Genomic DNA, 12,704 nt, shown 5'->3' on the forward strand with positions numbered 1-12,704 from the left:
ACTTGGAAACAACGTTAGTTTCTTTTGACAAATAAACAGGGACGTTTTTACCTTGCTCTTATCGCCGAGGTGCATTGTGGGTATGATAGTTTCCGACGACAGTTACAAAGAATGATGTATATTTGGCGATTTGCGAGTTCATTATGTCTAATAATTCTTTATTAATAAACATTAATAATTTAATGACGGACCTGTTCGGCAAAACGTTCACTTAATCATTTTATGAATCAGTCAGAATGGTGAGGTGCATTATGGGTACTGTAGTTTTTACGATTCCCTCTGCTAAATCAGGGACATACATAGTTTGTTGCGATAGAAAGCAAAATCATGTTTTAAACAGCACCCAGGAAGGGCTATACAATTCTTTAGTCATAATTTTGGACTGTGCAAATTATATAAATAATCAAAAAAATTTGAAATGATTAGCAAGACCGTCTCACAGTTAGGAGGGTGTGGGTTCGATTCCACCTCCGGCCCTCCCTATGTGGAGTTTGCATGTTCTCCCCGGGCCCGCTTGGGTTTTCTCCGGGCACTCTGGTTTCCTCCCACATCCCAAAAACATGCTTGGTAGGTCGATTGGGCACTCCAAATTGTCCCTAGGTGTGAGTGTGAGTGCGAATGGTTGTTCGTCTCTGTGTGCCCTGCGATTGACTGGCAACCAGTTCAGGGTGTCCCCCGCGTACTGCCTGATGACTGCTGGGATAGGCTCCAGCACGCCTGCGACCCCCGTGGGGACAAGCGGTACAGATAATGGATGGATGGATTTGAAATGTGCCCGCGAACCTCGTGTGGCTAAGTGGCTCAGAAGATGAATAAATCTATACATTTCAAATGTGATATTGTAATATTTCACATAATGTCTTGACCTGTGTGGGTGTAGTTTCGCTTGAGACCGGAACCTATTGTAATGAATAAAACACGACAAGAAAAAAAAAAAAAGAAATATTTTGAGGCAAACATAGAGTGAGGAAGAAATACTATATATTCTTTATTAAATATACAAAATTGTGTGAAACAGAATTGCATCATCACAGCTTGTAAACGCTCTTTTGCGACACGTGGGCCTGGGGAGGCAGGCGACCCCCACCACAAAAAACATTCGCCTCAATAAAAAGCTTTCAAAATGGAAGACATGATATACAGCGCTGGTCCATACACAGCCACAAATCCATGAGCAAAAATATAGGCAAACGCATATCTTTTATTGCACTGATTTTGCTGCAAACTTAATCAACATTGTCTGTTTGGCAAACAATCTTGCACAATAAGCACAAGCTTAGTAAAATTCTTGAAAAAGTGAAGCGCTGTGAACATTTCCCGAACAAACTTAATGCATCTGGAAAGTATTCACGGGCCTTCACTTTAAGCGACTTTTAGAATTGGTAAGAAAAAGAAATACACTATTTTGGAATGAGGCTGTAACTAGAGCTGCAACTAACAATTACGAAACAAATAATTTCGTCGCATTGTGATGATGATCCAATTTTTTTCCGCACAAAAATTAAGTGAAGCTGTCAATTTTTATTGCCTCCAGCTGTGTTGTCTACCACACATGGCTGTAAAAACGTACTGCAGTTCAAGATGAAAGTGACAAAATAGGGTGAACATTCTGCATTTGCTCTCATTTGTGTTCATAACAGGCAAGGTGAGGCATAAAGGACTTTTTCTTGTTTTCTCCCCACACCGATTCAGCATCCAGCAACATGGTGCGCACATGCCCACCATCCTAAAACCAATCCAACCTGGTGGGTGAGGAGCTGAAAACAACCTGAGGACTACGTAGCTAGCATATTCGTTACACGTCTCAAATGCAGCGGTTCTCAAACGGCAGGTTTTGGGCAGCTGATAATTCGCCAAAGTGTAGCATAGCGCAAATTATTGCCGAGGAGAGTTTAAGATTTTCTTTAACTTAAGTATCGGTTTCTGGTATCGGAAGCCTCCATGACAGAGCAAATGAGGTCTAATCAGACAAGTTGATGTACGCTACATTTTAAAGTGTAACGATTTCATTCGGTTCAACCAAGACCAATTTTTCAATTCAAATTGTTTTTTCTCGCACGCCTAGTTCCTTTGGCATTTTGGGTTACACATGTTCAATTGCTGTTGGGACTATGAGGGGGGGGGCCCGGATCTAGAAAGTTTGAGAACCTCTGCAAAAACGCTTGTATCAAAATAGGGACAGCGTAGCGGTGAAAAGACTAAAAAGCTGTTGGGGTATCCGAGGTTGCCCGTGGGGAGCGTGCCGTCATTTGAGCCTGGATCGCACCTGCAGGAGGGTGGGCTTCTGCTCCATGATGCGCACCAGGAGCGTGTCAATGTAGTCCTCCAGGTCCCGGACCTGCGGCTTCAGCTTACGCAATTCCACCTCCCGTTTGGCCAGCAGGATGCGCTGCTGCTGAAACTCCGCCTTCTGCTGATCCAGCTCCGCCTCGCGCTGCACCAGGAGACCAATCAGTTCGCTGTGGGTCAGGTGATAGTACGAGCCGGCGCCCTCCGTCAGGATCTGGAAACAGGAAAAAAAAAATTTAACTGAAAAAAATATCATGTTGATGTTACAAGTCTTGCTGGTAAGAGAATTTTGAGGAAAGGAAATGTGAAAAAGTGCAGTGAATATTTTCTAAATGAACTGCAAAGGAATCAAATTGGACCTTCTCGCCGGTCTGGCTCCTCCTGCCAGGGTGGATGCTGGACTTGATCTTCTCCAGGACCGAGCGGCCTTCGAGCAGCGGGCCACTGCTCAGGGGCCGCACCGGGTGGGGACTACAAGGAAACCACACAAGAGACTGCGTTACAACACACTTGAACACTCTGCGTGCCATCCAGGGTTGCTTGCAAGGGTTAGCATTTTTTTTCCCTGAAAATAACATTGAATTGTAAACATTTTGCACAACACCAGACAATTCTACATTCCACAATCTGAGAGCGGTCCAGGAGAAGAAGGTTAGTGCAGGTGCACCTCCTTAAAGCGGTGAAAATTAAAAGTCAAATGCGCCCAAAGTTGTTTTAATTGCATGCGTTTATGCAAAACAAGTACAAATGTGAGAAGAAGTGTGTTATTGCCCCAGGTTGAAAAGGAAACGCTATCAGTGACACAACAACACCTCTATTTGGGGGGGGGGCAAAGTGTGAGAACAGGTCCTGTGAGGTAAAGGGGATGTGTGTGTGTGTGTGTGTGTGTGTGTGTGTGTGTGTGTGTGTGTGTGTGTGTGTGTGTGCGTGTGTGTGTGTGTAAGGAACAGGAAGGAGTGGAGGTGGGGAGAGGGGTTGTGTTAGGAATTGGAGGGCAAAATAATAACTGCTAATTGGCCTGCGGCAGTGTTTCCCCTCCCATTACCACGGAGACAGGACACATACACACACAAGACACCTACGGAGGCAGTTCCGGCAGGATTAGTGCGCGTGTGTTAACTGGGAGATTAAAAGAACCACCACCACCACCACTACCAAGAGGATCCCCTTCGGAGTCGATGACACAAAGGAAGAAGCAGGTGAAAGGGCCAGAAAACGCTGGAAAACTGGAAGGAAGGGGGAAAGATGGTTCCCTCAACCGACGAACAAGCTCACCTGAGCTCCTGACGAGTTGCGTGCTCCTGCTGGCATTCCAGTGCCTCCTGAGGGTTCAGTGTGGCGGGCAGCAGCGAGGCATCAGAAGGGGAGGAAAGGAAAGAGGGGAAGCAACTAGTTTGACGGGTTAGTGTAGGAGCGGAGGCCGTTGAAGGGCAGGGGGAGGAAGGGGATGTGGATAACGCCTCGGGGGAGCAGGACTCGTTCCAGAAGGACAGTGGAAGGGTCTTGTCCCAATTGAACGGGAGGGTGCTTGCGCGATGTACTGTGGGGTGGTGCGGTGGCGGGTTTTCCACCATCTGGTTACCAAAAACCTCATCAGGCTTCAATATTGTTGGAGTTGCAGCGAGAACTTGCGAACCCCTGAGGTCACCTCGAGTGAGACCTGCATCTGCTCGGTCTGTCATCACTTGAGTCAACCAGTCGGTGATGTGCGTGTTAATGTTCGGTCCGGTGGTCAAACCCAGTGAAGCGCCGGTGTCTTCCGGAACCTCTCCAGCCTTCCCAGCAAAGGTAGAGTTCTCTGACCCTCGCCTCTCGGTGGGCTTTGAGTCACCGTAATGGTTTGGAGATAAGTGGAATGAAGGAACGCTCATTGTTCTCTGGAATATTTTGGGAAGTCGTGGTGGTGGGTTTTTCACAAACGTGTCATCAAAAGCAGTGACAAAATCATCCCCGAAAGGCTTTGCATACGAGTCTGTTGATGTTGCAGGGAGAACCTGGGAACTTCCATCATTCCCTTCGTTAAAACTTGACTCATAAGGATCTTGTCTGTCTTCTGTAACCACAGACAACCAGTCATTTAGATTTTTTGAATCACTGGGAAAACTCTCTGGAATCAGTGAAGCAGTGGTGGCACTCTGAATCTCTCCTAGCTCACCACAGAAAGTAGAGTTCTTCGCGATTACCATCTCGGGGTGTGTGGCTATGCCATAATGGTGCTGCAACTTTCCGTCGAGGCTTTGGAGAAAGCTCCTAGTGCTCTGGGATGTTTGAGAGACTTCTGGTGAAGGTTTGTTCACAAACACATCATCGAGAACGGTGAACTGTTCGCCATCAATGGTATTCGGATACGAATCTGAAGGAGTGCCAGGGAGGACTTCAGAACTCCCATCATTTATTGCTGTGAAGCCCAAGTCACAAGATTTTACGAAACCTGATTCACAGGTATCTGGTGTGTTCTCTGACATCAGAAACAATGAGTCAGCCTGGTCATTTGGGCCACTGGTAGAACCCCTGGGGCTCACTAAAATTCTGATGGGTTCTGGAATCTCTTCTAGCTCACCACAGAAGGTAGATTTCTCTGAATCAACGCTCTCAGTGGCGTCGGGTACACTGATATGGTTTTGGTGGTCCTGCAAGTTTCTCTCTGGGATTTTGGGAGAGCCCCTGGTGATCTGGGACATTTGGGGTAGTGGTGGTAAAGGCCTTTTCAAAGACACGGCACTTAGATCAGTGACCTGATCGCCCTCAATGAGCTTCTGATAAGAGTCTGTATGAGTCACAGGGAGAAATTGGGAACTATTGTCGTCCCCTGCTGTGAAACAAGTCTCAAAAGTATCTGGGCTGTCTGTCATCACCAAAGACAACAAGTCATGTTGATTGTTTGGATCTTCGGTTAAGCCTTTTCCACAAAATGAAACATCGATGAATTCCGAAATCTCTCCTGATTCCCCAGAGAAGGTAGATTTCTCAGAGTCAAGTGTCTCTGATGGGTCATATATGCCGTACTGGTTTTGGTGGCACTGCAAGTTGCTATTGAGGCTTTGGAAAAAGCTCCTGGTGCTCTGTGATATTTTTGAGAGTTGTGGAGGGTTTCTTGCAAAACCTACATCAAGAGCTGTGAATTCATTTCCCTCCATGGGATTTGAAAAGACGTCTGTTGCAGGGAGAACTTGAAAACTCTTGTCCACTGCTGAGAAATCTTGTTCACCAGTTTCTGATCTGATTTCCGGAATCGGAGCCAACAGGTCAGCTTGGTTATTTGAGCCATCTGGACTCACTGAAGCAATGGCGGGTCCCCCAATTTGTCCTAGCTCCCCACAGAAAGTCAAGTTCTCAGAGTGTGACTTCTCAGTAGGGTTGGAAATCCCAGAACATTCTGAGGGCGGCAGAGAGCAGCAATTTTGGTCATCGTGTGAGTCAGTGTTCATGTTGAGGCTTTGGAGAAAGCTGTTAGTGGTTTTGTCACTATCTCCAAGATGCCTGGAAGGTACAGGAGATTCCCAGCAACCTTCCTCAAACGACAAGGATAGGCCAGTGCCTGGGGGAGAGCTCGGAATGTCCTGAGATGGTTGTCCACTTAATTCGCCTTGAGATACTTCTTCATTGTTCTCGTCATCAGATTGCATCTCACATTTTGGCTCTAGGTCCAGGTTCTCTGGTGTCTGCATGTCTGCAGCTTCTAAACCTGCAATCATTGCACTAGACATAGTCGGCGGTGGTGTGAAGACTAAGGACCCGTCTGAATCCCACCATTCAGAATCGTCACTCTGACTTGCAGTTTGTTGAGCTGCATCAGTCAAAAGCTCATCTGTAGAAGTAGAACCCTTTGGAGTGATAACTGTTTTGGACAAGATCTCCAAGGTTGGAGCAACGCTCTCGAAATTCTGCGGCTCAGTTTCATCCAAGGAGCACGCTGAGAACTTGTCCGATGCAGAATTTGAAGAGAAACAGGAGAGGAAATCATCTTCAACTGAACTCCCGATACCCGAAGAACCATCTGGGAAGGGAGCCATGTTAGTAGTGCTGTTAGCTTGATGCCATCCAGTGGGAGGGTGTGATTCCAAAGTGTTAAACACTTCGTTGCAGTACTCAAAGCTTTCATCCTCTGGGATGGGGTCCAAAGAGTGCAGGTGGCTGCAGGTCGTCATGTAGTTGCTCAACATGACACTTTTGGTATTCAGGGAATCATTCCTTTCATCACTGCCAAGTTCCAGCTGATGGGTGTTGGTTAAAATGTTAGATGTCAGGTCTTTTGGACCTTGCAGCCTGCAAGCAGCAAACTCCTCAAAAGAATCGTCCCATTCCGTATGTGGTTCCTGTTCCTCAGCAGATGCAAAAGGGTTTGAAGACTTCTGGCTTAAAGGTATCTTCTTGCCCAAGCCAATGACGTGGTCTTCGGTAGTTTGACTCTCCCAAGTCTGGGTGTCTGCATAACCCGTCTTTGGAAAGAGTTGCTCAATAGGAGGCCGGGAATTGGAAAGAAAGGGCAGGGGGGGCAACGAGGAATCGTACAACGTGTCGTGCGATAGGAAAGGGTTGCTGGGTGACAGGGATGGTGAGGAACAGAAGGGGTTAGATTGGTGCAGTGGGTCAAGGGGTGGCTCAGTGGAGGGATCTAGTTCATGAGGTGCCACCGAGCTGTAGAAGGAAGCGAACACAGTCCTCCAGATTAGTGCAGGTGGTTCACACTAACCTGAACTGAAGGGCTTGGAAAGAGTTTTGCTCTTACACTCAATCGGATCGATTTGAAATACAGTCGACAACTGTTTTAGCATAACTTGTAATGCTTTAATTTGTAATTGCTTGCTGTGCACGTGGATGTTGGATTTTTTTTTTTTATCTACTCAGAATTCAGTTTCTTTGTGCTGCCATGTCAATCTAATATGCCCAGGGCCTTCAGAATGCCTAGAATATTTGCAATGGGGCTGTTCCAGATCAGATCAGATTTATCGTCACTGCACTGATATGATGATTGCGAACTGCTCCAGATAAGGTAGTACATGTTATTTTCCAGTATTGAGGGTTTCTATGACTGGAAAATAATACTGGATAGTGGTGGAACTGGGAGTTGGATAAATGCCCCCTGAATGCTCAGGTACCAAAGATATGGCCCACCACTGGTATAGATTACGAAACTCACCTGGATTTACTGTGCGACTCCTTGGACCCGAACCATCCTTTGTGTTTGCCCTCTGTGCCAGAGTCTTGTTCGACCTCCTCGCCCGTCTCTTCTCTGCCCAACACAGGGCAGCTTTTCTCCATGGCCGCTGCAATAGCAGCACTCTCTTCCTCGCCGGCCTTGTCAAAAGACCAGCGTCGTCCATCGCCCACGGTGCCATGCAGGGGTTCTGCAGAGGCCCGCGGGTGAAGATTCTGCAAAGACACGGATAGAGGCAAAGTCTTCTGCAGGTGTCCCAGGCCCAAAGAAGTTTCTAGAGCTCCCGAGGCCTGATCCTGGGACTTGTGCGTTCCATTGATGCCCGCGGGAAGTTGAGGCACGGCTATGGTGATCTCATTAATCTCATCGCTAAAGTCACAGCGCAAGGGAGACAACCTGGGTGATGTGTCAGCCGTGCGGTCTAAAGAGATGACAAGACACAAACAAGGTCATGAGGAAACACTAGACTGGTGCATAGGTTTGTCATTTGCTATAGATGTACCGCTGGGTTTTTCTTGAATTCAGCATGAGCTTTGTTATCGTTTCAAAGTTCACTGTTTTGTGCATGCATCATTGGCCCTAAAAGGGACATTTCAAATTTCCAAGGTTCTTTTGAGTACAATGCTGCATCCACTAAAACTTCCCAGTTTCCTTGAATGCAGCATTCGCCCAACATATGTAAACAATGTGCTAACCGCTGCATATTTTCTGTCACCTGGGCTGTCAGCGGTCAGGTTGCTGCTGTTACTGGGCGAGTTGGAGAGGTCGGAGACCACCACACTGATGCCAGCTGTGGGGCTGAGACTCCCACCACGCGACGACGACTCGCTGCTCTCGGACCCCAGCGACGTGCTGGAGCGCGTGTCCGACGACTTCCTCAGCTTGCCTCGCAGGAAGAAAGTCCTCATCTTACTGCGCCTCACTTCGCCGCCCTCGTCGTCCTCGTAGTCCTCCTCGCCGCCCCCGTCGCTGGGCAGACGTTGGCGCACGCGGCTCAGCGGGCCGGTGCCACCTGAGGTTGCCTCATCTTCACTGGATCGCCTCTTGCCCCTCATGCGCTCCTTCAGCTTGCTGAACGTGGAAGCCCCTTTGTCCTTCATGACCAGGTCGTACATGCTAGCCGTCAGGTTGTTGCGTGTGAACTGGACGCTGACTTGAATGTCGCCTCTCTCTTTCTCCTTCTTGCCGGTCTTGGAGTTAAGTCGGTACCACCTGGACACCCGCGGAAATGCCATAACAGTCACATCAACATTGGCAAAGTTTCTGCTGGTTTTTGGGGGGAACCGATTATGAGTTGCTGAAAAGGTTTTTGTTCTTCAAGGTAAAACAGTGGTTCTTAACCTGGGTTCGATCGAACCCTAGGGGTTCGGTGAGTCGGTCTCACGGGTTCGGCACAGTCTCCACTGTGGAGGTCCGAATATACCTGATTTATCATGTAAATTTGTGATGACGCATATCTGAACTGGTCTCGCAAAAGCAACAGCAGAAGTCACACTGATTTGCAGGTATGTAATTTGTTGTGAGTTCATGCATTGTGTTGGTTTTGTTCTTTGAACAAGGTGATGATCATCACGGCTCATTTTGTGCACCAGTAAAATACATTTATGTCTTGAATTTGAAAAAAAGAAAAAAAAAAATCGCTAAAGAGGGGTTCGGTGAATGCGCATATGAAACTGGTGGGATTCGGTACCTCCAACAAGGTTAAGAACCACTGAGCTAAAGCAATAAAAAGTAGGACTTTTGTGCCCTCTCATGGAATGGCTAACATCTGCTCTATGCTCCTTGTGAGTGATTTTATTTTCAATGTGTGCTCTGCCAAATTTTGGCTCGTAACACAAAGTTAAAAAAAAAGACATAACGACGGCTCGTAACTTGAAAACATTGCAAGTCATGCCCCGTAAATAACAATTGCGCTCACTTCTGTGCTACAGTGCTCGTTAAAGAATGAAAGAATAACTTTCAAATGGGTCACAGCCTGAAGTGAATGAGTGTATTGTTTGTTCGAATGGGGTTAATCCAGCCAAAGTGAGTCCAAGTGTGTGTGCGTGTGTGTGTGTGCGTGTGTGTGCGCGCGTGCATGTGTGTGTGTCTGGCCAGACAGCTTCCATAATGTCCTCTGAGCAAAAACAATGAAGTCAGGCAACCACCACTTACACTCAAAACGACAACACAAGTTTAGCTATTAGCTCCAGTTAAGAGAGAAGCTATCTTGCCCGCAATCAAAGGCAAATCTATTTACCCAAAGTTGACTAACAGGTTAGCACAGTGAGATAGACGGCGTTTTGATTTTGCTCTTTTAGTACACACCTAACGAGATCTGACTAGTCAGTTTGAATGTGTTATTTAGTTTGAAAGACGTTTGTGTGCTTCCGTTTGGCTAACTCAAGCATATAGCATGTCTTGTTTGCATTGATGACATTATATTTTCAATCACATATTATCTCTCGCTTAAAAAATTGTAGCACCTTGTAAGAGTTAACTTTAAAAAAAGTAGAATTAGAAATAATCAAACATACCAGTCTGGGTAGTTACGCTGTCCTAACGTTGACGTCCATTTCAGCACCGGCACAGACGCACTAACACACACGCAGCGACGATTGCCAGAGAAAACAATTATCTGCTCTGAGGTGGAGTCTCAAACACAAATTGGAATGCTGACACGTTTGAAAGCCGCACAACAATAACCAACACCTAGCGCAACCGGAGGAATGCATTTTGAATCCGAACACTAACTAGGCACCAACTCAAAGCTATTTAACCTTAACCCTTAACTAACCTTCATTTCTTTGGTGCACTCAAAGGCATAAACCATAAAGTACTAAAAAATAAATCAGCGAGCCTCAACGGAGGCATAAAAAGCAACAATTGTGTAATATATTTGTTAAATGTGAGTTCTTTAACTGAGAGCAGTACTGTGCAAGGCGTGGACTCGAGTTTCCCGTCCAACAATAGAAGCACGGTAACTCCCCTCAGCCAAGGTGGAGCTCACATTCCTAACGCAGCGGCCAGCTCGGGACTTTTCTCTTCATGGCCTACTTCCTCCTCTTTCAAAGAAGCATTCAGAATGACATTCCAGTTTATTCTGATTCACCAAAACTGTTGTCCAAACTGTGCAACAAGCTAACACCTTCATGCCAAAGATCTTACAGGAAATACAAGCATGAGAGCTTGTCTTTTTTTTTTTTTATAACGCTGCATCTGCTACCCCATCGCTCAAAAACAGGAAGTCAGAAGCCCCTCCATGTCCCACACGAGAAAGCTGATAAACTGATGAAGTCTACTGGGATATAAACATGAATGTACACAACATTGTGGAGGACTGAATTCCAACTTAATTCAAGCCGTAATGTAACTCTTACTGCAAATGGTCCCTTCTAATCACCTCACCTTAGCCACCAGATTTAGCGAAGGAAGCAAAATCGGCCGACCAGGTCTGTCATGGCAAGATGTGTCAAATCGCCTCAAGGGCTCATGACCCAAACTCAACAAAATGTCTGGCAATTTCTGTTTTCGCAGCATTAGGACCTAGACTAATGGTGGCTTTGGGTTGCCGGAAATAGTCTCAAGAACCCATGATGCAAATTAATCAGGAAGTCGGCCATTTTGTTTCTTGTAACAATATGGCCAATGAGCCTGCAGGCCACAAAATAGGGGATGGTCTGTTATCTTGCTTATTGCAATGTTCAAATGATCATTTCAGAATGATATCAAGTGATGTGGTTGAGCGCCATGATGGGACAAGTAAACAAAAACAACAACTGGACATGGGAGGAGCCTCTACAAATGTCTTAAGCTTTGGTGTGTGTGTGTGTGTGTGTGCGTGTGTGTGTGTGTGTGTGTGTGTGTGTGTGTGTGTGTGTGTGTGTGTGTGTGTGTGTGTTGGACAACGTGCTGAAAAATAAAAATGCTTTTAGTCAATGGGGACCACCAAACTGTTAGATAATCCCTGGAAATTGGGACAGTGGACGCAGCATAATCCCGTTGGGGAAATAGCATTTTCAGCAAGCACATCAACAAAAACAAACGAATGAGTGTCGTAGACGGTTCTAGAAGGTACAGAATTGTGGTTGTGTGCTCGGGCTGGTGATGGTGTGAGGGTGTGTCGATGCAGCAGCGATGTGTTGACATCCCAAACGTGGATGAGGAGTGCCGCGATGCGTTCACGGAACGTGGGAGAACACAGCGAATATACGTACTGATTTTTCACACCGCGGCTCTCGTGGAAGATCTTCCGCAGCTGGATGATGGCCTGACCCAGGAACACGTCCAGCCCGATTACCGCGCGGTGCATGACGGTGAGGACGAGCTCCGGGCCAATGTCCATGTCCAGGACGCCGGGTTGCAGCTCGAAGCAGCACTCCTCGCGCCACTCGGGCTCGGTGGTCTTTTCGGCTACGCACGTCAAGTACTTCTCCTTGGCCAGCTGGATAACCGCGTACACGTCGCTGGTGCCGTGCTTGCCCTTGCCCCGCAGACCCCTGCCTCGGAGCACCGTCACCTGAACGTGTGTGGGCACCCATGGCTGCTCCATGTCCTCCCCGACCCACTCCCCTACTCGTACCACCGTGTGTGGAGCCTGGTGGAGGTGGCTGGCGCGTCCCCCACCTCCACCACCACCACCAACTCCTCTTCCTCTTCTTTCACATCTGCCGTGCGGGCTATAGCTCGCGTGGTCCGGTGGATATTCCTCCACTTCTGCAGCTCGTCTGCCGCCCGGCCGGCCGAGGAGTGGGCCTCTCTGCGGGCAGCGACGTCACGCCTTCTCCATCCGCCCTCATCCTCCTCCTCCTCCTGCATCCGATGCTCCACTTCCGGGTCCTGCAGCACCACGTGCATCCTCCGGACACTTGTTTTGGTACCTAACCGCTAAAAAAAACAAAAATAATACCTATAATAATTTATTTCATAGGCATATATTTTGTATGTAAAAACAAAAAACAAATAAAAAACACGCCTTTTTGTCCTAAACGTTACAACTGCCCATATGACCTGACAGTAGAATATATTACAATTATCTCTGAAAAATAATCCCTGTCCTGTCCCGTTTAATTCCTTTGATCTAATTTTGTCGACACTTTCATTGTTATTTTAAAACTTGTAAAGGCATCTCAAAAGTAGCCAAACAGAAGCCAGAAGGCGTGACCCGGGAATATGTCAATCACGTGATGGGCAACTGAGTCCATACCTCGGTCGAACACCTAAACATGCGGAATTAAGACTTTTTCTGCGCCACAGGTAAATCAATGATCACCTTTTT

At 47.0% G+C, this 12,704-nt stretch overlaps 1 protein-coding gene across 3 annotated transcripts; it reads right to left on the reverse strand.

The window, feature by feature from the left end:
- Positions 1 to 962: 962 nt before the first annotated feature.
- Positions 963 to 12,231, reverse strand: rab11fip5a (RAB11 family interacting protein 5a (class I)). 3 transcript variants are annotated; one of them, XM_037240754.1, is made up of 6 exons: positions 11,644 to 12,230; positions 8,163 to 8,659; positions 7,430 to 7,868; positions 3,565 to 6,927; positions 2,649 to 2,760; positions 963 to 2,503 (listed from the first exon to the last, which is right to left on the reverse strand). In XM_037240754.1, the coding sequence occupies exons 1-6, from the start codon at positions 11,976 to 11,978 to the stop codon at positions 2,246 to 2,248; spliced, it is 5,004 nt and encodes a 1,667-aa protein (XP_037096649.1). In that variant the 5' UTR covers positions 11,979 to 12,230; the 3' UTR covers positions 963 to 2,245. The 3 variants fall into 3 exon arrangements, with proteins under 3 accessions (XP_037096649.1, XP_037096650.1, XP_037096651.1); XM_037240755.1 differs by lacking the exon at positions 11,644 to 12,230 and adding an exon at positions 9,964 to 10,396; XM_037240756.1 differs by lacking the exon at positions 3,565 to 6,927 and having other exon boundaries at positions 11,644 to 12,231.
- Positions 12,232 to 12,704: the final 473 nt, after the last annotated feature.

The sequence above is a fragment of the Syngnathus acus genome, chromosome 22 (assembly GCF_901709675.1).
Source record: "Syngnathus acus chromosome 22, fSynAcu1.2, whole genome shotgun sequence".
NCBI classification, from domain to species: domain Eukaryota; kingdom Metazoa; phylum Chordata; class Actinopteri; order Syngnathiformes; family Syngnathidae; genus Syngnathus; species Syngnathus acus.